The sequence below is a fragment of the Acinonyx jubatus genome, chromosome A1, assembly GCF_027475565.1.
Source record: "Acinonyx jubatus isolate Ajub_Pintada_27869175 chromosome A1, VMU_Ajub_asm_v1.0, whole genome shotgun sequence".
Lineage (NCBI taxonomy): Eukaryota > Metazoa > Chordata > Mammalia > Carnivora > Felidae > Acinonyx > Acinonyx jubatus.
The window spans coordinates 190,193,986-190,219,678 of record NC_069380.1 but is presented as its reverse complement, the minus strand read 5'-3'; the positions used below and the strand labels follow the sequence as shown (position 1 = coordinate 190,219,678).

At 46.2% G+C, this 25,693-nt stretch overlaps 1 protein-coding gene across 4 annotated transcripts in view; it reads left to right on the top strand.

Annotated features, from left to right (window-relative positions):
• Window positions 1-20,482, top strand: part of GALNT10 (polypeptide N-acetylgalactosaminyltransferase 10) — a 227,281-nt gene extending 206,799 nt beyond the window's left edge. For all 4 annotated transcript variants that reach the window (XM_027077575.2, XM_053199843.1, XM_053199850.1 and 1 more), the window contains 4 exons: window positions 2,566-2,787; window positions 6,601-6,717; window positions 9,853-10,002; window positions 10,531-20,482. In XM_027077575.2, the coding sequence (XP_026933376.1) occupies window positions 2,566-2,787; window positions 6,601-6,717; window positions 9,853-10,002; window positions 10,531-10,689 (648 nt within the window). In that variant the 3' untranslated portion in view covers window positions 10,690-20,482. The remainder of the gene's footprint in view (window positions 1-2,565; window positions 2,788-6,600; window positions 6,718-9,852; window positions 10,003-10,530) is intronic.
• The last annotated feature ends 5,211 nt before the right edge of the window (window positions 20,483-25,693 follow it).

Genomic DNA, 25,693 nt, shown 5'->3' with positions numbered 1-25,693 from the left:
GAGCCAGAATTCAAACCCACTTAGGTCTGACCCATGCCTGGCACACAGAGCAGTTGTTGCTTAAACAGTGACAGCTGTTCATCTTGGTATCAGCATCTTTTTTTTTTTAAGATAAAAGGCTTTTGTAAAGATTATTGTTGGATGTAAAAATCCAACTTTCATTTTATTTTTTTTTAATATATGAAATTTATTGTCAAATTGGTTTCCATACAACACCCAGTGCTCATCCCAAAAGATGCCGTCTTCAATGGGTATCAGCATCTCTTAACAAGACTGCAAAGTTTCTTTCAGCGTCTTTGAATTCTGGGTTGAAACATTTTAACTTCTTTTTCACCTGTCTGTACTGTTTCAGTCTCCTGTCGACTTTAAGCCAGCTAATGATATGAGGGGCACCCCACATACATATGCAGGACCACAAAGATGCCTGAATCAGGCTCCCCTGAATTTGTGTCCAAGTATCTAACTACCACCCTCCTTGAGTTGCAGATCATATTTTAAATGTTTGCTTAGTGTTTTAACAGCCAAATCCTTCTAGAGCATTATCTCCTAGAAGATCATTTTGATAGATTCAAGGAGAGGTCGGTTAAAAGCCCTAAAAGAGCTACATAAAGAGGGAACCGAAAGTCTTACTCAAGTTGTACAGATTCCAGGACAAACAGCCAGAGAGGAGTGAAGCCACAATTCCTCACCATCCCAGTGGCACGAGCAAATTAGTGTGCTGAAGGACCTAGGTGGGCCGCCTGGGAAAAGGAGAGACTTTGGGTGTGCAAGCCTTTTTCAGTTTTCAGCTTCCTCAGGGCACAGATTTAAATTAAGCCCAGGCTTTGCCTTGCAGGGGCCTGGTATTGTTCCTTAATTGTTTTCTAACCTACTGTCTGTCTCTTCAGCACTCAGAAAGAATGAGGCTGATATCAGCAAGGAAATTCCATAGCTTCCTAGTCCCAAACTCAGAGTCAGCAAAATTGAAGAGTGAGTGAAAACTTTTGTCTTTGGCATGGGGCCCCCTCCTGATGGCTTCTTTGCTCCTTGCTCAGGAGTCAGCAAACTGTTTTCATGTGGCCTGTGCGCTAAGAATGGTTTTTACATTTTTAAGTAGTTAGGGTGAAAAAATGAAAGAAGAATATTTTGTGACACATGAAAATCAAATTTCAGTCCATAAAGTTTTATTGGAACACAACCACACCCATTCATTTACATAATGTCTATCTAGGGCTCCTTTTCCACCACCTCAGAGTTAAAACCACATGGTCTGCAAAGCCCAAAATATTTGCGATCTGACTCTTTACACAAAATAGTTGTCCACCCCTGCCTTATCTTCTGCTTCTAGAGCAGTCATTCACACTGAGGTGTGAATGGCTGATAACAGTTTAAAATACTAACTCCCTTTTCCCCTTCAGAAGAAAATTTGGATTGCAATAGGGAGAAAATCCTTTATGATAGCAATAAAGCCTGTAGAGTTAAATGTTGGGGGTGAAGGGCAGATTTCTGGCAACAGTCAGGGGTTGGAGAAAGATATTTTGGAGCAGAGAATTTCCCCCTGAACACTGAAGCTGTGCTCTTCTGGAACCAGCTGTCTGAAGTTCTCAGCAGGTGGTGTCTACAACTGCAGATGAAATAAGGAATTTTCATCCCAGTTACACAGAAGAATTCACTTTCCCTCTATCTCCAAGTCTGCTTACAAACAGGTTGTTTTCCTGACTGCTGCCTCTACTTGCCAGTAATGTGGTTGTCATTTTTATATCGATCATCCCTGTGCTTCATATTCAAAGAAGCAGCAAGCTTTGCACCTCAAAGGATTTTTTAAAATTCCCGCTGCTGGTGGAATTACAACTTTTGGTTGCAAATTATTGTTTTCAACCAGGGTACTTGGTCAGCACTCTTAATAGAAAATGACAGAAACCCCACTCAAACTGGCATAAGCAGAAAGAGAATTCACTGACTTATGTTAATAGAAAGTCCCAATATAGTGCTTACTTCAGGTATGGCTGGATTCAGGTACTGAAAGGAACGTGTTCCTCGTCCAGCCCTCAGTTCTGCTTCATTCATTCAGCCTTGGTCAGGTTTTCCATATGACCCAGCAGCTCTGGCCTCTAGCTTACCCAGCAATGAATGCAAGTGGAATGAGCAATTCTCCCCAATAGTTCCAGTGAAATCGCCATGCTAATGTCCTTGATTCTGATTGGCTTGGCGTGAGTCACGTGCTCGCTGACCAATCCCTAGAGTCAGGGCTGGTTCCCATTAGCAGGGCTGGTTCATGTACCTTTCCTGAAGCCACTTGAGAGAGAGGACAGAAGCGGAGGAGGGAGGCTACAGCTAGAAAAAGGGGGTGGAAGATGCTCAGGTAAAACAACAGCCATCTCTTAGCCAGAAGTTGTAGAGTCCTTAAAATGTGCATAAATAAATATAGAAGGCTTTAAAAACATGGTGGGCTAGGGTCTTTGATGCAACACAAAATAAGAAAGATGAACCTCAACTTCCAGGATCCTTGCCCCCAGCCCCCCCTCCCCGCCCCTGGCCTCAGCCCCTCGGAGGGCCTGACCCTTCCACCTCCCTGTCGCCCTCCAGAACCTGAAGCGAGTAGCCGAGGTGTGGATGGACGAGTACGCCGAGCACATTTACCAACGCCGGCCAGAGTACCGCCACCTGTCTGCTGGGGACGTCGCCGCCCAGAAGAAGCTCCGCAGTTCCCTTAACTGCAAGAGTTTCAAGTGGTTTATGACCAAGATCGCGTGGGACCTCCCCAAATTTTACCCGCCGGTGGAGCCCCCGGCGGCAGCTTGGGGAGAGGTGAGTCTGAAGGGCCTGGTGCAAAATCCAAACGCGGAACCCCTATTCACAAGACAGGCAAAGAGTGCCAATTACGGCATGAAATATAAAACATGTTTCTTTCTTGAGTCTCTCTAGCCTTGTGGTGGTTTTTTATATGCTACTTAATGTTCTAAGTAGAGAAAAATTAAAACTTTAATATTAGCATAAATTTTACCATTCAGCTTCATATTATGCAGTGTGAGTTTTAAATGCAAATAGAAGAGCATTTAGCTCATGTGCCAGATGGGTGAAATTTCACAATCTGTATTTCAACCCTTGTACGTGCATATGTATTTCTTACCAGAACGGTGCAAACACAGCACAAAGCTAACTCAGCTGATTTTATTTCACTTGTTGCTAATGCATACTTTATTTTATTAAATTTTTTAAATTTATCGTGAGAGAGAGAGAGAGAGAGAGAGAGAGAGAGAATCCCAAGCAGGCTCTGTGCTTCCAGTGTGGAGCTCATTGTGGGGCTTGAACTCACGAACCATGAGATCATGACCTGCGCCAAAACCAGGAGTCAGTTGCTTAACCAGCTGAACCACCTAGGTACCCCGATAATGCATACTTTCTAAACCCACTCTACCTGTGGCTTGCTGATGCATGAGGAAGAGCAGAAAGAAAAACTGAGGGTTGCCCTCTTCTTCCCTTCCTTCTGTGTTGTTATCTTCTGCTGGTAAGGAAAGTGGTCTGCAGGTCCAGGGAAGTAATGCAAGAGGCTATTAGAGCTCCCTGGCTCTTCCTGTGTCTCTGAATACCTCGGCCTTCTTTGTGCAGTCAAGTTCTGGTTGGAAAGCACGGCCTTCAGACATGCCAGCACCCCACTTAGTCTTAGCTGTAACTTGAGTCTTGCTGAACTCCCATGCACGCAGGACCCCAGGGATTCTGTGCTTCTGGGGCATCACAGAAGAAAGGTTACAGCGAATGCCCGTGTACCGTGTTATCACCTCTGCTTACATGCATGCTCCCCTGTCCTATCAGATTCCACTGACAAGTTCAAAGATAAAATTATTAAAAAAAATTTTTTTTTTAACTTAAATCCAAGTTAGTTAACATATAGTGTAATAATAATTTCAGGAGTAGAATTTAGTGATTCACCACTTACGTATAACACCCAGTGCTCATCCCAACAAGTGCCCTCCTTAATGCCTGTCACCCATTTAGCCCATCCCACTATCTACCTCCCCTCCAGCAACCCTCAGTTTGTTCTCTGTATTTAAGAGTCTCTTATGATTTGCCTCTCTCTGTGTTTTTATTTTATTTTTCCTTCCCTCCTCCTATGTTCATCTGATGAGTTTCTCAAATTCCACATGAGTGAAACCCTATGAGATCTGTGTTTCTCTGACTCATTTCACTTAGCATAATACCCTCCAGTTCCATCCACGTTGTTGCAAATGGCAAGATTTCGTTCTTTTTCATTGCCAAGTAGTATTCCATTTTATATATATATATATATATATATATATATATATATATATATATATATATACCACATCTTCTTTATCCATTTATCAGTCGAACACTTGAGCTCTTTCCATAATTTGGCTGGCACGTGAAAAGATGCTCAACGTCACTCATCATCAGGGAAATACAAATCAAAACCACAATGAAATACCACCTCACACCTGTCCCAGTGGCTCAGATTAACAACCCAGGAAACAACAGGTATTGGCGAGGATGTGGAGAAAAGGGAAGTCTTTTGCACTGTTAATGGGAATGCAAACTGGTTCAGCCAGTCTGGAAAACAGTATGGCGGTTCCTCAAAAAAATTAAAAATAGAACTACCTTACGACCCAGCAGTAGCACTACTATATATTTATCCAAAGGATAAAAAATGCTGATTCGAAGGGACACATGTACCCCAATGTTTACAGCAACACTATTATTAAAACTTTTAACACCACGACAGCAGAGCTTTAAGCCAATGACAGCCCCTTCTGAGTGAAGGGCCTGGGGCCGTTGCCTGTGTCACACTCCTCAAGCCCGTCCTGCTGGGAGAGGCAGACCATCTTCTAGCAGAAGAAGCACTCTGTCACCAGACTCTGGCTCCTGGTGTCTGAGCTGAGAGGACCACTCATTTATAGATGGACATACCGGGGCTGGGGGACAAGGAGCATAAGGGTTAGATCTCCTTCCTTGCAGGTGACAGAAGTCCAGTTTGAAGTGAAAAGAGAAATGTAGTGAATCTCATAGAAACGTTGGGTAGCTGTGGCTTCAGACACGTGGATCCAGGGGCTCAAATGATGTCAGTTGCTTTTTCTCCTGTTTACCTCTGCTGCCATTTCTGTTAGCCTCATGCTGAGGGTAGCAAGATGGTTTCCAGAAGCTTGAAGCTGGCCCAGCAACAGAAAGTATATGCCTCCTTCCCAGTAAAGCCAGCACAGCTCCAGGAATCAAGTCTGATTCTTAGGTCTGCACCAATCACTGTGGCCACGGGAGGAAGGGGGAAAGCAGGGGTGGACAGATACTCTAGCAGGCCACAGAGTGGGGAGAGGGCGGTAGTCCCATAGAAAATCAGGGTGCTGTTACCAGAGGAAGGAGTGAGGGGTTTGAGCCAACAGAAACACCAGGTATGGCTTGTTCAAATTCATACAGCAAGTTAGAGGGGCCTTTCCTGACTAAGCTGTCTGGCCCATCTAACACCAGCACAGATACTGTAGAGGAGTGTCGTGTTGACTTCCCTCATGAAGCTCTTCATTTCTTTGCCAGTTTATTGGCTTTTTCCCCTGTATTAGGGCCAGTCTTCCGAGAAGCAGACACCAAGAGACTTGTTGGGGGAATCCCTGAGAGAAGGAACGAGAAGGGAGCCAGGAGAGGCTGGGAGATCTGCTGTGGGGCTGGTCTGCCCGCTGGGAATGGGAAAGGGGAGGAAGAAGGGCTGCCGTAGGAGGAGTCCCACACTGCAAGCATGCTCTTGAGCCAAGTGACTGAGCAGTCTTCAAGCCAAGTCTCCTACCAGAGAAGTCAGCATCTCCCTGGAATGGGCCTCCACAGTCCCCCTGCCCCGCTCCGTCGCTGGCTGGAAGCAGCCCATGGGAAGCACGGCCTCCACTCAGACACAGTAGATTCCGGACACAGCGGCCGGGCAGTCAGACTCCCTGCAGCAGGGCAACTGAGGAGCACGTTTTCATGGCCACCACACCTCCAACCCAACCCCTCAGTCAAGATAGGAGTGATTCTGTGAGGCAGGAACTACACGATGCACCTACACGGCACGGTGGCCTTCAGGTAGTGAGTGCTGACCAACCGTGAGCAGTGAGGCCTTCTGCTCCAGCCCAGTGCTCCTCCCACCACACCACACCCTGTCTTACTGAAACTTGTTTTTTGGATCGAGAACCTCTTGCCATTCACCTGCTCTTTAAGGCCAAGACCCCACAGCAAAGATGCCCCGTCCTTTTCTAGGGTGGCTTTCAAGATATGGTCCCTGCGTCTCCTGGGATGGGAGTAAAATTCCACTCCTGGAACTGTTGGATCAGATTCTCCAGGAATGGAGCCAGAGAGTCCTCTGAATACCAACCCCCCTCAACTTCCAGGTCCCCACTGCCACCCTGTGACTTTGCATGCTCTAGGACAAAGCTGGCTTTGGAGGAGCTCCTCTCTGAGGACTGAGTATTCCTGTACTGAGAAGCGCAAGGCACGTCCACCAACCCAGGGCAAGCTTCATTAAGATAATGCAGAGCTTCCTCCATCCGATGTCTCTGCTGGGTTCCCTCCTTCCATCCCGGCGGGGTCGCAGGGGACTATCTCAAGGTGCCTCATTAGTCCACTCTTTCCTTCTGTCTCTTTCAGATTCGCAATGTGGGCACAGAGCTGTGTGCTGACACGAAGCATGGGGCCCTGGGCTCCCCGCTGAGGCTGGAGAGCTGTGTCCGGGGCCGTGGGGAGGCTGCCTGGAACAACATGCAGGTAAGGGCCACTCTTCTCAGGGACTGGCGGCCAGGTTTTCCTGGGCCATCTGTGGCCTGGAATGCTCACATGGTCAGGGCAGGGAGAGAGACGCCAAGGGTCAGTGACGAGTCACAAAAGCTAGCCCAGGGGATGAGTTATAAGAGCTTTCTGAACACCTTAGAAAGAGGAATCCTTCACATTGCAATAAAATCATCAATCGGGTCTGTTGGCAAATGACAGACACTCAGCCCAAATGGCCTTCAACAAAAAGAATATATTGGCTCATGTATGCCGTTGAAGAGCTTAAATGATGTCATCAGGAGCTCTCCAGGGTCTCAACTCTTCTTCCTCTCTGTTGGCCTCATCCTTCATCCGGCTCTTCCCACATGGTGGCAGATATGACCACCAGCAGCAAAGGCTTCCAACCCGCCAGTGAAGAGGGATGTCCCTTTCCAGAGTTCTGGAGAAGCCGTGGGGGTGCTCACATATTGGCTTTCCTGAGCCAGTTACAATAGGGGATGTGATACAGTCCTCGTGTTGATCAAGCCCACGTCACATGCCCACTCCTGGAGCCTGTGGTGTGGTCAGCCTCACCTGAAGGACGGGGAGACGAATGAGGAGAGTGGGTTCCCCAGGGGATCGTGCCCAGGCGGTGTTATCAGAAGAATGAAGGCTACAGGCCAGCGGTGCAGAAAAAGCCACCACCCTCAAGAAACTGCATTTAACTGCCGTGATCCCCCCAGCACCAACGGTTAACCCTAAAATCACACCGCATCCCGCCTCCACTGACCCTTGGTTCGAGGGAACATTTTTATAGTCTCCTTCCTGTGGGTTTTCTGACATTTTGGAAGTGCACACTGATAGAAGCCCATATTGCGGGGCCTCTGCAAAAACAGAGCTCAGAAGGGGTGAGTGGCACGCTCACTGCGAAGGAACAGCACTGCCTCTCAGATGGGCCCAGTGCCCGGCCTGACAGTGTCTGCCCCTCCCTCTGAAGTCCTTGCTCCCTCTCCTCCCTTGGTAACAGTTATTAGAAGTGGCCCTCCTTCACCGATTCTCCTGAATTCTTCAGGGCAGCGTGTGGCTGCTCCCCACACCCACCCCACGAAGGAGAACCCCAAAAGAGACCAGGAAGAGCACAGGACCTGGGAGAACGTGCCTGGAGAGCTCGACCTGGGATAGCCTCACTGTGTGGCAGAGTCCACACTAATGCCTGAAGATTCACTCGAACAAGGAACAAAATGATGTCTGGCTGCCTGGCTGTGCCAGCCTCCACCCTCTGAAATGGGAAGCATGGCAGCCCATTTGCCCCTGTGGGATCGATATTCCCTGGGGCTCTCAGACACCCTGAGCACAGAGCTCTCGTGAGCCTGAAAAGGGAGAAATGTGAGTCTAAAATGCAGAAGACCCGGGAGATAATCAGGAAGCAGTAGCTAGCACAATCACTCCTTTGCCACCATGGGGTCCACTCCTGGCCAGCATGGAGTAGGGTAACAGGGACTGGATTTACCCTCCTGCCAGAAACAACTGAAAAACAGAAAATGTGTGAAACACTCTTTTCAAGAGAGCAGACAACAGAGGGTTCTATTAAAGAGACGGACATTGCCGTTGTAAACCTTCCCTCAAAGAAAACTCCAGGCCCAGATAGATTCATCGGTGATTCCTACCAAACACTTAAGCAATGTTACCAACTCTACAAAAACTTTTCCAGAAAAGGAGGGAATACTCGCCAACTTATTTTGTGAGGCCAGCATTACCTTCGTAGCAAAACCAGACTGACCCATATACGAAAATTATAGACCAGTATCCCTTGTGAACATAGGTGCAAAAATTCTAAACAAAATTTTAGAAAATCCCATCCAGCAGTGTGTAAAAAAGATAATACATCGTGACTAAGTGTAATTTATCTGAGGGATGCATGATTGGTTGAATATTAGAAAAGTAATCAATAGATTCACCGTGCTAACTGAAAAAGAAAAACCACATAATCACCTTATACCCAGAAAAAGCATTTGACAAAATCCAACATTCATTCCTGATAAGAACTGTCGCAAACCAGGAATAAGGGAACTTCCTCAACTTGATCAAGGTCATCTATAGAAAACCCGCAGCTAACATCAAACTTAATGGTAAAAATCTGAATGTTTTACCCCTAATATCAGGGATAATACAGGGATTCTGACCTTACTGTTTCTATTTGACACTGTACTAACCTGTGGCAAGAAAAAGAAAAGTCATGCAGATGGGTGAAGAAGGAAAATAATTTGTAGACTATATGATCATCTTTATTTGTAGACTGTAGGATCACCTTTGTGGAAAATTCTATTGACTCTACAGAGAAACTACCAGAATTAATAAATGAACTTATCAAAGTTATGAGATACGAAAACCAATTGTATTTCTATACATGAATAATGAAGAATCAGAAATTAAAACAAGTCAAATTAAAATTAAATTGAGTCAAAACATATCAAATTATGTACTTTAAATGTGTATGGTTAATTGTATGCCAGTTATTCTCCAGTAAAGCTGCTGGAAAAAATGCTTATTAACTCAATACAATAGTGAACCTGGTTTGGATCCTGATTGAAACAGACTGTGAAAAGAAACTTACAAAGCAATTTAAGAACACTTGAACTCTTCTTACTTGATGACCTTGAGGACTTTGCAATAACTTTTTATTGTTATAATGGCACTTCAGTGAAGTATTTTCACCTGAGATGATATGATGTCTGTAATTTGCTTCAGAATAACGTTGAGGTGGGGGGTTGTGATGGGGGGTAAATCTGTAACAAGATTCACCATGAGTTGGTAATTGTCCAAGCTGGGTGATTGGAAGGGGTGTGGTCAATACTGTTCCCTGGATCTCAATGTTTAACATTTTCTATCATTACAGAAAAGAGAGGGGTGCCTGGGTGGCTCAGTTGGTTGAGCATCCAACTCTTGATTTCAGCTCAAGATCTCATGGTTGTGGGGTCGAGCCCCGCATCGGGCTCTGTGCTGATGGCGTGGAGCCTGCTTGGGATTCTCTCCCCCTCCTCCCTCTGCCCCTCCCCTGCACATGCACTCTCGCTCTCTCAAAAAAAAAAAAAAAAAGAAAGAAAGAAAGTCCCCGGTTTTGCTATCCCTATAATGATGTCCCTGTATGTACAGGTGTTCACCTTCACCTGGAGAGAGGACATCCGACCTGGAGACCCCCAACACACGAAGAAGTTCTGCTTTGACGCCATCTCCAACACCAGCCCGGTCACCCTCTATGACTGCCACAGCATGAAGGGCAACCAGCTGTGGAAATACCGCAAAGTAAGGCGGGCTGTGTGGGCGGAACAGGGCAACCTGCTTGGTTTTAAACAAAGAGAAGCAGACGGGCATGCAGCACCTCACTTCCCCCCACAGAGCATGCTCCCCTGTGCATTCGCGCCACACACCCGCCATGCCCCACTTCTCTGCCATTTGAGAGATGCCAGAAAGCCAGGTTTTTATGTGAAATCTCTACGCTCTTACATGCTGGCAGCTGAGTCCATAAAACACCAGCACCACCACCATCATGAGAACCGATGCCAGTGGGCCAGAGACGAGCATGAGTAGGGCCCAGGCCCGGAAGTGGCACACAGGTCACTTCCACCCGCATCCCCCCAGGGCAGAGCTCAGGCACAGGGCAAGGCCGCCTGCGGGGGAGGCCGGGCAGGGTCTCGCTGTGCCCTCAGCAGGGAGGCCTCGCAGGTCAGTGAACGCAGCCGGCCGCTGCCTCCCTGCCCCGTTGCTATCGTTGCTGCTGCCGTTGCTTCAGATCCCCAGCGCCGCCTCCCTGATTACCTCCCTGTTTCGTAGGACAAGACCCTGTACCACCCCGTCAGCGGCAGTTGCATGGACTGCAGTGAAAGTGACCACAGGATCTTCATGAACACCTGTAACCCCTCTTCTCTGACCCAGCAGTGGCTGTTTGAACACACCAACTCGACAGTCTTGGAAAAATTCAACAGGAACTGAGCCCTGGTGTCTCAGCGGGCCTGGTGGGGTCCTCTCCTGGCGCTTCCGGCAGCCTTCCCCTCCCGAGGGAGGCAGGGCTTCCATGGGCAGCGTGACGTGAAAGGCGCTGGCCAACAGGTCTAGGGCAGAGAGGGCTCTGACGGCTGGAGCAGGAGGCCCACCTGTTCCTTGAGGCCCAGTGGTAGCCGCGGGGTGGACAACAGACCCTACATGAGGCCCCACAAAGAGCAGTGCCTGCTTTAATCCCTGACGGCATCATGGAAATCTAGGAGGGCCTTACCAACTTTGTCACCACGTTCCTTTGGGCATTATGTGGGAGAAATGCCAAGGCAGCCCTAGGCTACCCGAAAATGGGTCCTACAAGGTTACCTAGCCTTGAGATGGCTCGTATGTGACGGCCCTTTAGAAAGAGAAGCCCCTGTTGTCCGTCTGGGCACTTGTAGCACCTCTGCCGTCCGTCAGCTGCAGAAGGGGAGGGAGGGAGTCTTTCTTGGGGCCACTGGTTTCAGCCATTTAGTTTCTGCCTGTCATGGAGTAACTGAGTAACTACAGTTACTGCCCGGCTTCTGTTCTGTCACAGCCCCAGGCGATGCATTCGAAGGCCGTACCTGGGCCCTCAGAGCATGCAGTACTGAACACTGGCCAGCTGCCAGGCCTGGCGTCAGAAGCTGGACCCCTAGACGTTCCTTTGCCGCCATGGACACATGGGATGTCTCTCCTTGCTCTCTGGGCACAAGACAGCTCAGCCACCAGCTCTTCAGGGCTGGGTTTCAGATGACTTGGGCCCATGGAAAAGGCCTAGTAGAAGACCTCCAAACCAGAGATTCTGGCTGAATTCCCCTGATCAGTGCTTCCATTTTCCTCTTTCTCTCTTGGGCAATTACCTGCCTCAAGAAAGGAGCAGATGTGTGAAGTGCTCACCTCACAAAGTCTGGAGGCCTCCAAGGTGGACCAGGGGCGAGATGCCCAGCCTCTGACCTCATCGCGGCTCCAGTTCTCACATAGAACTCTAGAATTTTTATAGAACTGTATCATTGGATCACAAACTAGAACGCTACATAGGATTCTGGTATTCTAGCATCCAGTTGGGATTTCTAGAATGCTGCGATTTAAAAGAGCCAGCCAAGTGTAATATAGTTAAGGCATCCAGCCCCCAACCTAGAGACAATCTTTGAAATCCGAGGTTGGTGGTGTCAGGGGGGGGGGAGGGGGTGGGTGACCCATGTCCGTCAGCTCGTACCAGAGGCCTCGGTACGACACGGTCCACAGTGCAGACCCGAAGCCCTGCACCCTCCACCGCCTTCACAGCTGCAGTGGAGGAGGGTCCCACGAACAGGCAGACACCCAGCTCCATGCCAGTCCCTCGTGTTTACCTTTTGCTTTGTTAATTATGTGTCGGACTCCCAGAGGGCTCCCAAGCTAATAGGAAGCATTTCTGTGACCAACCTGCCACCCACTGATTCAGAAATGGAAATCGCATTCTACAACCTATGGCTCCCACCAGCTAGTCCAGGAAATACTTGAAACCAGTGTTCCAATTAGAGCTGGGTCTCTCGATTGTGTCATTTACCAATTAAATGAGACATTAATCTGGGAACAGAGCCACGAATCTGCCTTTGAGATGCTGGCTGATCTCAAGGCCACCAGTTATCAGGGGCGGGGAGGCAGATAAAACACTCCTAACCACCACCACCCCAATTAAGCATATAGCTGGCAAAGCATCACTTCCTCCACTTCTGCCCCCACACACACCCTGCCCTGGCCGCCTGTCCCCAGGAGAGGTGGCCCCTGTGCGTGCAACAGCTTGCTTGATCCCTTCTTGTTGATCCCTCCGTGTCTTTTCCAAACGAGTGCCCTATCTTTAGAAGTGGCCCTCCATAGGAAGGAGTCCAAAGATGAGGCCCCTTCTGGGATCTAGGAGAACAAGAGTTGCAGTTTGGAGAACTGAAGGTTCATCATCAGAGAGCAAAGCAGCATCATTAAAATAAAAACTGTGCCTTTTAAAAAGAAAAAAATGCAAATGTACAGCAAATCCCTAAACTTGAACAATTTCCTAGTGCCTTGCTAGACAAACATAAAGGGGCAGGGTTGGGGGCGGGGGAGGGGAAACTTTCGTGGTAGTGTGTGCAGTTTCTGTTGGATGAGTGTGTGTTTCTTAACTTCTGATTTCAAGCAGGAGACGTTGGGCCTAGGGCAGGATCTGGGAGGCGGAGATGCCCCTCAAGGGCCAGAGGCTGGAGTTGTTCCAGTTCATGACAAGTAACCCTCCAAGTTAAAAGGGCAGCTGGACAACTCATTTTGTCTGTGGCCTAGAAGGGCCTCAGCAACCCCTGGGAGAGGGCCCTGTTTGTAGACCATGCCTGGAGTCCCCCACCCCAGCCCCCACACGGAGTGCAGCGCACTCGCTAGGTTTCCAGATGTCCCATTCCAAGTGGGTGACAGTGTCCTCGGCAAGACCGAGACTCCTGTGGAAAGCAGGTGCAGCAGCAAGCGGCTTCAGCTTTCCTCCGTCCCATTCTTGGGTCCTCCATTAGGGTCTGCTTTTGCACCCTCGACTGGGGATGGGCAGGTCCTCTGAGCAGCACTTGCTGAGCCCTCACCAGGAGGTGCTGGGACTTGGCAAAGTGTGGAAGAGGGGAAGGAAGAGGTTCACGGCTCAGCTGACCAACTGACTGGTTACAAATACCACTGGTTGCTTTGGCCTCCTTTTTGAAAACCACCTGTCTCAGAGATCCAGGTTCCTGCCCACACTGCCAGCCGATGCTCAGTACAGCAGCCAGGACCTGTGGAGACACTCTCATCTGGGTCATGGGTGAGAACGTGGGCCCCTTTGCCTCCCTTTATTCTGAGCATGAGGTCACAAAACAGGGTGCGGCCAGAAAGCATCATGACCGTGTGGCTCACCAGCAGCCTTTCCAGAGGGGAACTCCGGAAACATTTTGGAATGCGGAGAGCCTCTTTGCTGTAAATACAAGGCCTTTGGAGGTGGCTAAATATTCAGGCACACGTGTGAAAAGCCATTCTACCGTGTGCCTCCCCCTGGAGCTTTCAACTTTTAAAATAGTCCAGGAACCGCCCCTTCTCCCCTTGTGGAAGAATTAGTTCAGAGGCAGAGGGGGGCACTTCCACGGGGGGGGGGGGGGGGGACATTAGGCCTAGGGGAGAAAGAGCAGTTCCTGTTGAAGATGCGGCATATAGAGTCCCAAAGTGCACCCTATATTCACTTTCCAAACCTACCTGTCCAATTTCTCTCTCTCCTTAAGAAAGAGATGATACCCTTGAAAATGGCTCCCTGTTTCTTTCTGTGTATCTTCATTTTTCTAGTCTCTGGAATCTCAAAAGCGTGGCAAAGCACTTTACGGTAGTAACCGAGAATTACTCTGACTGGGGATTCCTTGCTTCAGTGGTCTCTAGTGTGTACAGATTGGGCGATCTTTTATAATTCCTGGGAGGCAATGCATTTTTAATGTTTTCTGAAGATTTTTAAGCGTGGGAGAGGGGCAAGGAGTGCAGTCCAATTCTGGAATTCTTTTCTACTTTCCACCGATGCTCTTTGTGAAAATCGAAGTAATATTTCAGTTCAAACTTGATCTTGAGCCAAGGCCAAGGCCCACTGCCGCCTCTGGGGTGGGTGTTGGACCTACATCCCAAGTGACAAGGTCCTCTTAGCATCCGCTCCCCAGATGGCTTTGATTCAGCCTCTCCAGACAACAGGGTTGAGCTCCTGCTCTGTTTTGGGCGTGAAGCCTGGGATCCCAAAGGGACTACAGGCAGGGAATATTGAGATGGCAGACTGGGATTCTAAACAGAGAGCTCAAGACCACCAACCTCTCTTCTCCTGCCCGGAAAAGTGAGCCTTTGTGATGAACTGACTTACTGTGTACAATTGTGATTGTTGTTAAGTAAACCTCCAGACTTTCTCTAACGTGTTCTCTGGCTTGTTCTTGTCACGCACCATTTTTCAGTCCGTCATTCCCCACGTATTCAGGGAGTGTCTGCTCGGTACCCAGGCCCTCTGCCAGATACCGAATAAGTCCCCGACAGCTGTCCTTCTAGAGAGGAAGGTGGACCTCAAACAACCAACCAAGATGACTCTAGATGTGAGCAGGGCTATGAAGAAGATAAACCGAGATGTCTCAGAGACTGGATTGGGAGGCAACATTAGGTAGGCCAGTCAGAGCGTGTCTCTGTGAGAGCTGAAAGACTTGAGGGAGTCTGAGCCAAGAGGCAGTTTGGGGGAGAGAGTTCCAGGCAAAGGGAGTCACTCCTGCAAGAACCCTGAGCAGGAGGGACTTTCCATGTTGAAGGCACAGGAGGTGAGCTCACAGGGTTAGGTGGGGTAGCCCACAAAGGGTCTGACAGACTACAGCCAGGAATGGAAGATTTCAGGGGGGCAGGACAAGGTGAAATGGCTTTATTTCTGATGCTCACCCATCAGCCACAGGTGTCTACCTACCAAAATATTACGATGCTTTTGAATATTAGATTTGTATCATTTGTGTAATGCCACATTCTAGAAACAGCTTTGGCTGGCGTGGCTCTGCAGATCCTGCCCCCTATCTAGACCTCTGTTTTCTGCCGTAAAATGGCCAGTTTTTGGATGATCCTTCCAGCCCCACCTCTGGTTTCCTGGTTGAAACTTAGTGTAGGACTACCCGTCCAGCTAGCCCAAGCTGCCTGCTGATGCTGTCACCCAGAGCCCACCAGAGGGCGCTGTGGACCACGGCTTGGAAAAGGCAGATTAAGGGGGTGGAAATCTGTTCACTGGCCTTCTGAGCCCTGGAACCAGAAGATGGATATTGTTAATTTTCTTCTAAAATTTTAATGGTTTCTTTAAAAAGATTAAATTCTTTTACTATGGACAGAGGAAGAGAGGGAAGAAGATTCCAGTTGCAGGGGCCGCATGTGCTAAGACCCTGTGGAGGGAACATGACAGGTATGAAGGTCAGTGAGGTGGGAGCAGAGTGAGTGAGAAAAAAGAGACAAGAAGGAAAGGGTGGGCAGAAGCCAGACTCTGCAGGGTCTTGTAGACCATGTTAAGGCGTCTCTGAGCTTTATTTTTAAAGCAGTAGGGACCATTGGAGGGTTTTTAACTGGGCAGGGTGAGAGCATCAGATGTACCCTCAACTGATGTTTATAGCCAGGAATGACTTTGTCGAGCTGCTGGGCACATAGTTGGCACCTCGGGCCTGCAGAGTAAAAACTCCAGGGCAGCTGGCCCTCAGTTGCCTTCTCGAAATCACTGATTCCTGGGAGGAAAGGTCCTTCCCCACTGGGACAGGTGGGAGGATGGGGGGAATTAACATGTCTCATCCATTCTAGCTCCTCAGCTCCCAAGCCCGCAAGCAAGGGTAGAATCCAAGGTATCTAAAGCACTCAGCTGGACACACAGTGGGAGCTCTGTCAGTGGTTGGTGGCATACTTGTTCGGGAGCAGAGGCGGAGAATTTGGCAATTTGCCAACAATTTTGGATTTTTTTTTTCTCTCTCTCTGTACTTAGTTGGAATTGGGGATTGGGGGCTCCTGGCACTGAGTAAAGGCTCAATGAGTATTTGAAGAATGGACAAACGGGTGAAGAATACAGCTTCAGATTACACTTTAGGCTTTTATTTCCTCCACTCATAGCCCACAGGCCTTCTGAGAGAGAGAGTGCTCCTGTATCCGTTACATGCCGTTACATGCCGTGTGTTCTTGAGAAAGTCCCTTCCCCTCCCTAGGCCTCAGATTTTCCATGACAATGGGGAGAAGGGGAGCAAAGTAGATAATGGTCAGCCGTACTCTTACAGTTGTACAAATCCTGCATCTGGTATTTTGCAGTAGACCTGAGGTTGCTAGGGATTTATTTTCCAAGCTAACCTAGGGGATAGGAGTGGGGCCCCCTTTCAGTTCTGTTGGTGTCTCCCACCCTACGGCTTCTGGGCTATTGCTGAAGTGGGCCAGGATTCAGTATCCAGAGCTCCCTTCCTGCAGCTGCTTACAGCTCTGCTGACCTCTGGCCGCAGGCATCCGTTTCCTCTTTGTTCACCCTCAGTGCCTGGGCTGCCTGGCTTGGTGATCCTCGGGCCCATGAAGGTGCCCCAGGGAAGTCTGCAATCCTTACCTTCCAATCTGACTTGCTTCAGAGCTGGCAGGGTGACGACCCTTGGTGTGCATGCACGCACGCATACACACACACACACACTGCCATAGAAACAAAGGAAAACCTGGTGAACCCTCAGAGAAGCAGGTTTCTTAGCAACTTCACAGCTTTTGTTCATGAGCCACTTGGAATTGAAGTAGCATCTGATCTCCTGCCAGCTCCTGCCTGGGGATGGGAAGAAGGGGATGGAGGTTCTGCTTTCGCTGGAGCTAGAGCTAAACACCCCTGCCCCCAGCATTGGCCTCTCAGCCTGGGATGCTGAGGCTGGAATCCTGGGGTCTGGAGTCCTCATGAGGCTGGAGTCCACATTCTGAGAAAAGTCCCTGCTATGGTTTCTTTACAGCTGCAGAATCCCAGGGCTTGGTCATCGAGACAACAAATGCATACTGACATATGTACTGTGGGCCCGTGGTGGTCCACGCTGGGTGCCCATAGTAGTTGGCTCCACCTTTGTCCTCAGCCCTGGAAATACAGAGATGAATAAGGAATAATCTGTGACCTCTTTAGCCTAGTGATGAGAACAAACAAGGACCCAGAGACACCTGATTACCGCTGCACTGCTTGTGACTTCACCCCAGGCCTCTAGTATAAAACCGAAACTTCTTAGCCAGGTCCTAACAGTCCTTCCAGGCTGGCCCCTGCCTGCTTCTCCATCACCTCCTCAGCAGGGCTCAGGTCCTCACAGGCCAAGTCTTTCCCACCTCCAAAACCAAGTGGTCCCTCCACTTGGAATGTTCTCCCTCTGCTTGGCAGCTTTTTGTCAGAGTTTAGGTCCCAACTTAGCTCACCCCCACCCCCAAGAAACTTCCGGCACACCCTGTCAAGAACAGGCCCACCCCACATACATCATTTTCTGGCATGCTGAGCACCTTTGTAGCCTCTTTCATGGCACTTTTCCTGACATACAGTCCATTCTCCTTGTTCACAGTAGTTATGTTCTATTGAGTCACTGTGAACATGGAGTCAGCAAACACTGAACCACGCCCCTAGGGGAAGCACAGGGGTAGGCTCCTGCGAGCCTCTACTCGAGACATTTTCATCAAATGATCAATACATAACCTTGTTTTATGTGCATTTCTGTTTAAAGACACCTTATTTAATAATAGGTCACTAATTTGTCAACATCCAACTCAGGGCTAACTCTGGAACTAATGCCTCAATGAAATTTACTTAACACACACATGTTCTCCATAGACACATCTTAGTGCTTAAAAACACCATACAGCACCTCAGCGCTATGCTTGGGAGGCATTTTAAACCAAAATCACCAACAAAAAGCACAAAAATATGTAAAACGTGACACCACATTGCCCATGAAAAGGATACTTGTTTAGAGCATGCGCGCTAGACCTCAGCTGGGAACGTGCATGTTGGGGGAACTCCCAATTTTTTGCCACTCTGCACATGCACACGTCTGCAAGTGACCTCCGAGGTGCTGCAGGTGACCTCTGAGGTGCTGCAAGTATCGGTTCTGAGGTCACAAATCTATTCTGGTGAGTAGGCACATTTGCAAACACAGCATCGGTGTAATAATGAGGAGTGCTTTAATTATTTTATTCATTCGTTTACTTGTTTAGTGTCTTCTAGTCCATGGTTTTATCCCCAGCTCTCAGGAGGACTGATTTGGACCTCTGAAATTGTTGAGCTGCTGATGAACGCACCACCTATCTCTGAAATGTTAGTTTTGTGAAACTGATTAATAACCCTTATTATTTATGTCACCATTAGTTGCATATTTCGTTAAGGCCAAAACTAAACAGCTTTCCAGGGCTGACTTTTCCTAATGAAACTCATGAAAGACTGATATATGAATCTGAAGTTGTTCATTTTTTTATGGGCATTAGACCCAATGACCCAAATATCCAGTAACACAAATAATTATGTGCAACCTCCTAGTATCAGCTGAATTTTTTCTTAGGAGAAGTTTGCTTGGTCATCTAGCATTAAAGAAAGGAGAAGCACAAAGGTTTGTTTCCCCATGACAGACTACACATACAACCCCACTCCCATACAGAATTGGTTTCTGAAAATGTGACCAATGTCGAAAATAAAAAGTCAAACAAAAAATGTATTCCGTCAACAGGGCACATTTGCTCCTAAGGAATAAAAAAGGGTTTATCAGTTTCAATTACACCTGCATTTTTGGACGCAATCTTTGATGATATATTTCCTGCCTTTCCTACTATATCTTCAATTTGATTATTTTTCTTTACTAATCAAAAAACATGCATAAGGAAGTGCCTGGCTGGTTTAGCTGGAGGAACATGCAACTATTGATCTCAGGGTCATGAGTTCAAGTCCCACAATGGGCCTAGAGCTTACTTTAAAAAAAAAAAAAGTGATTAAGAACATCAAGTGGAGACTGAAGATTCATTCCTTTCAATAAATCCAATGACTCCTACCTTTATGTCAATTACAGTTAATGATACACATACTTCCTTTATTGAAATCTAATTCACCTAAAGTGTATAATTCAATGTTCTTAGTATATTTACAAGGTTGTGCAACTATCACCACTTCCTAATTTCAGAACATTTTTGTCCCCCAAAAAAGAAACTCTGGACCCATTAGCAGTCACTCCCCACCCAAGCTCCCCAGTCCCTTAGCCGCTGGTAACCACTCATCTGCATGGATTTGCCCTTTCTGAACATTTCATATAAATGGAATCATGGAATATGTGGCCATTGTGTCTGGCTTTCACTTAGCATAATGTTTTCAAGCTTCATCCATATTGTGTCAGTCCTTCACTCCTTTTTATTGCAGAATAATAATGTGTCTGGAAATACTACATTTTGTTTATCCATTCATCAGTTGGAAGACATTTCATCTCTCTGGGTAGATACCTAAGAGTAGAATGGCTGGGTCATATGGTAAGTCTACATTTAACTTTTTGAGGAACTGTTAAACTTTTTCCAAGATGGGTGCACCAATTTTGCATTCCTACCAGCAGTATGTGGGGTTCAACTTCTCCACATCCTCACCAATACTTGCTACTACCTGTCTTATGTACTATAGCTATCCTAGTAGATATGAAGTAATATCTCATTGTAGTTTTGATTTATATTTCCTTAATGATTAGTGATGTTGAGCATCTTTTCATATGCTTTTGGCCATCTGTATATCTTCTTTGGAGAAATATCTATTCAAAACCTTTCACTCTTTCCACCATCTTTTCGTGCCGCCATTATGGCATGCATGAATGTCCTGGCAGATGCTCTCAAGAGCATGAACAATGCCAAAAAGAGAGGCAAACACCAGGCTCTTAGTCCATGCTCCAAAGTCATCTTCCAGTTTCTAACTATGATGCTGAAGCATGGTTACATTGGTGAATTTGAAATCATGGATGATCACAGAGCTGGGAAAATTGTTGTGAACTTCATGGGCAGGTTAAACACGTGTGATCAGCCCCAGATTGGATGTACAGCTAGAAAAATGGCAGAATAGTCTGCTCCTGTCCTACCAGTTTGGTTTCATTTCACTGACAACCTCAGCTGGCCTCATGAAGAAGCAAAACACGCTGGAGAGAAAATCCCGGGGTTCTTTTTTCTAGGGATATAATACATGTGTGCAAATAAAATGCCTCAGTGGACTCTGGTGCTTAAAAAACACACGCAAAAAAAATTTTTTAATAAAAAAGCCTTTACCCCTTTTTAATTGGCTTGTCTTTTTATTGTTGAATAAGAGTGCATTATATATTCTAAATACAAGTCCCTTATCATGTGTATGATTTGCAAACACTTCCTCCCATTCTGTAGGTTGTCTTTTCACTTTCTTGACATACACACACTTCTTATCACTACTCTTGGTACTTTCATTTTTCCATCCACATAATTTTTTAAGATGAGGTTAAGATACAACAAAATAATGAAGCACTTTCCCAATCATTGCTGCACAGATGGATATGGAAACTGCCTGTGTGGAAACCGAACGATTAACAGATCAGCAGCACCACCTTCCCATCCTGCAATGGGAGGATTGGGAGTTAGAGGTCTCACTCTCTAACATGCAGAAATCTGAACCTGAGTACAAGGGGTGTCAGCATAAAATGTATGAAATAATAACTACCACTTAATGAACACTTACTATGTACGAGACACTAAGCTAAGTGCTTTACAATATCACATTTGATCCTCACAATAGCCCTATTAAGTACTATTATCATCCCATCTTACAGATGAAGAAAACTGAGGCTTATAAACTTCACATAAGTTGTCAATGGTCCTACGGCTAAAGTGGCAGAGCTGGAATTCAAACTAGAGCCTTTGCCCTTAGCCACAGTGCCAAGAGCTACCGTTGGCCAATAGCCAGCACCTGTCAAGTGCCAGGTTGCAGACCAGAGCCAGGGGACACTTTCATGCGTCCTCAGCGAAATGAGGAAAATAGGCTCATGCTGTGGACTTTTCATAAAGCTTAATTTATTCCATTTAAATGACTGTCCTTTATTCTGAGATTCTTCCAACTTTTTTTGGTATTCCATACTTCCTGTTAAATTACAATACCAAAGGATGGTGTTTTTCTTACTATTATTAGAAATATAGGCACGTCGTAAAACATCCAATAGGAACAGAGGTTATAAAATTCAAATTCTGGGGTGCCTGGGCGGCTCAGTTGGTTGAGCATATGACTCTTGGTGTCAGCTCAGGTAATGGTCCCAGGGTCATGGGATCGAGCCCCACATTGGGCTCTATGCTGAGCATGGAGCCTGCTTAAGATTCACTCTCTCTCCCTCTGCCCCTCTCCCCCACTCATGCTTGCTCACTCTCAAGTTAAAAAAAAAATTTTTTTTTTTAATTTTCAGATTCTTCCTTTCTTCCCTTGGCCTGCAGTCCCCACCACGGAAGCAACCACAATTACTAGTTTCTTGTGTTTCCAAATATGTGTATTTGGGTATAAAAATTTTAAGAAAAACAAACGGAATTCATACTCCACGTAGTGCCCTGTATCTTTTTTATTACTTAATAAATGTCTTGGTAGAGTTGGATATACTTAATTTATTGAAAAAATGTTTACGGGGTCCCTACTCTTGTTAGCTACCAGAATTGGAGAATTAGTGTTGTATGCACTGGAGCTACAACAACAAACAAGGCAGACATAGTCCTGGCCTTTGTGGAGCTTATAGTGCAATGGGAGAAACAGCCCCACCACAAAAATAATAATAAAATAGAATCATTGAATATTGTGATGAATGCTAATAAGACACGGAATGGAGCATAGCGATGGGCAGGGGCTGGGAAGAAAAATTCCTTTTAATCAGGGAAGACTCTCTGCAGAGGTGACATTTAAATTAAGACTTGGAGGATAGAGCCAGCTGTGGGAGGAGCGAGCAGAACAGCTTTCCAGGTAGAGGCAACTGCAAATGCAAAGACCTTGAGGTAGGGAGGAGTCTGGCTTATCTGAGGAACTTAAGGAAGAATAACAGAGCTGAGGCGTGGGAAGGGGGCAAAGAGATGGCAGGAGGCACTGTCAGAATGCAGTGGGAAGCTGGTGAGGGGCTTAAGAGAAGTGGGGCAAGGTTTGGTTTGTATAGATGCTCCATCAGGAAAGAGTGGTTTAGGGACCAGCTCATAGGCCAGTAAAGCACGTTAGACACAAGGTGATGGTGGCCTGGGCTGAACCACTGGCCTTAGGAAACGAAGCAAAAGGGACAGATTCTAAATATCTATTGGAAGGAGAAGAAAGTGCCTCAATGATGCGTGGGCTTGGAGTGGGGTGAAAGAAGAGAGAATCAAGGGTGGTACAGGTTGCAGTTAACGGATTTGGTTGTCCGAAGCTTTTAACTTGAACATTTGGTCTGCAATGCCCCTGGAGCATCTAAGCTCCAGAGGCTGTTTTCTGGAGCTCTGAGGAGAGGCCTCAGCTAGAACTATGGAGTTGGGGGTTATCAGCCTGTAATTTTAATTATCTGAAGGTAGACTTGGGGATGGAAAAGAATATTACAGTTACTGAGTCAAGTTGCCATTTTAAAACCTAGCTTTTATTAAAGGCTTTATGTTCAATTTACAAATCTTGTTATTCCTTTATAAATCTGGTGATTTTTCATATAAAGATAAGAACAATCACTTTCACTTGTTCTTTGATTACTGTTGAATTAATTCTTAAGTTTAGCAGATTCAATCCTCCTTAAACATTTAACAGGCTTACAGATTTAATTAATCAAATTTCCTTAGACATTTCAGACTACAATTACAAATTTAATATGTCTGATTTTCTCAAACACTTTAAATGCCCAACAGGGCAGACTTACAAATCTAAAAAGCAAGATCTTTCAAGCACTTAAGGAACTGTTGTAAATTAATTACCTAAAGTTATAAATGTAGCAAAGCAGATTCTCTTGGCCATTTCAAGAATTTCAAATCCTACACAAAGCAAAACAAGGATCACAGAAGCTTCTATCTGTATTCATTTCTTCATTATTTGAATATTTCACTATATTTCCTTTCTGTAGTTACAGATTTACTTCCCCAGCAGAAAACTCAGATTTTTTTCCAAAAAAAAAATTGTTATTTGAAACCAAACTACATAATAACAGGGAGGAGAGATTATAAAATATTCCTTGAAGAAAGACTATAGGATTGTCTATAAATGGTAGTTAAAAGCATGTGCACCACCCTCCCCCCCCCCCACACACAAAATTACACAGAAACTGAGGGTATCAGTCTGGGTCCAATTAAGAGAGAGAAATCACACAGTAATTTGAACAGAGGAAAGCTAATATAAAGATTTATGAATTATAACAGGGCACAGTAGTAAAACAGTAAAGAGAACTCTAAAGAATTCAGGAGTAGCAGATAAGGAGCATCCCCTACCCCAAGGGCTGAGATAGAGAACCCGTCTAGGAACATCTCCAAAGGCAAGGGAATTAAAAGCAAAAATGAACTATTGGGACCTCATCAAGATAAAAAGCTTCTGCACTGCTAATGAAAAACAATCAACAAAACTAAAAGACAACCGATAGAGTTGGAAAAGATATTTGCAAATGGCATGTCGGATAAAGGGCTAGTATCCAAAATCTGTAAAGAACTCACCAAACGCCACACCCAAAAAACAAATAATCCCGTGAAGAAATAGGCAGAAGAGGGGTGCCTGGGTGGCTCAGTTGGTTGGGCGTCTGACTTCGGCTCAGGTCATGATCTCACGGTCCGTGAGTTCGAGCCCCGCGTCGGGCTCTGTGCTGACAGCTCGGAGCCTGGAGCCTGCTTCCGATTCTGAGTCTCCCTCTCTCTCTCTGACCCTCCCCCGTTCATGCTCTGTCTCTCTCTGTCTCAAATATAAATAAACATTAAAAATTAAAAAAAAAAGAAATAGGCAGAAGCCATGAATAGACACTTTTCTAAAGAAGACATCCGGATGGCCAACAGGCACATGAAAAGATGCTCAATGTCACTCATCAGGGAAATACAAATCAAAACCACACTGAGGTACCACCTCATGCTGGTCAGAGTGGCTAAAATGAACAAATCAGGAGACTACAGATGCTGGCAAGGATGTGGAGAAACGGGAACCCTCTTGCACTGTTGGTGGGAATGCAAACTGGTGCAGCCACTCTGGAAAACAGTGTGGAGGTTCCTCAAAAAATTAATAGATCTACCCTATGACCCAGCAATCACACAGCTAGGAATTTACCCAAGGGATACAGGAGTGCTGATGCATAGGGGCACTTGTACCCCAATGTTTATAGCATCACTTTCAACAATAGCCAAATTATGGAAAGAGCCTAGATGTCCATCAACTGACAAATGGATACAGAAGATGTGGTTTATATATACAATGGAATACTACATGGCAACGAGAAAGAATGAAATATGGCCTTTTGTAGCAACGTGGATGGAACTGGAGGGTATTATGCGAAGTGAAAAAAGTCAGGCAGAGAAAGACAGGTACCATATGTTTTCACTCATATGTGGATCCTGAGAAACTTAACAGAAGACCAAGGGGGAGGGGGATGGGGGAAAAAGTTAGAGAGAGGGAAGGAGGCAAACCATAAGAGACTCTTAAATACTGAGAATAAACTGAGGGTTGATGGGGAGTGGGAGGGAGGGGAAAGTGGGTGATGGGCATTGAGGAGGGCACCTGTTGGGATGAGCACTGGGTGTTGTATAGAAACCAATTTGACAATAAATTCCATAGAGAGACAGACAGACAGACAGAGAGAGAGACAGAACCCATCTAGGAAAAGGAAAAGGCACCATTCTCCCCTGCTCCAGGGGCAGTGCCAGGGGAAAATCTGGCAAAGAAGCTGTGTGTACTGTAGCAGCCTGGCACTGGATGTAAGTGCTGTTTTGAAAAATATCTAAGGGCAACATATATGTGGGAAATGTAGACCTCTCATCCGTACCAGTCACCTTTGGAGCCAACATCACACACTGCCTTGTATAGACACCCAACTGTTTTCTGGGTATGTGTCTGAGCTCCCCCCGCTAGAAGATACTCTCTTTTAGGGTAAAGATTATGTTTCATTCTTCTCTTGTGGCCGACCCTGAAATGGGTATATGTAATACGTTCAATAATTTCCTTCTGAATGTATGAACTCTGAGTGAGGCATTCTATTAAACTGTGCCTTTTTTCCTATTCATTTTCATCCTATATTTTCCTACGATAAAAGCAATAATTGCTTCCTGGGGAAAATGCAAAGGTAGACCAAAAGGAGAAAAATATCAACCATATTTCCACTATCCATGATAATAATTACTATTAGAACATTAGTACTTTGGTAGATTTCATATGCACAAACAGTTGCTTTCCTTTTCTATTTTTTAACTTATATGTACACACATATCCCATATGCAATTTTAAATCCTGCATTTTTAAGTTAACACGAATACAGCACTTCTCCAACTCATCAATTCTTTGTTGAAGAGTCCATGA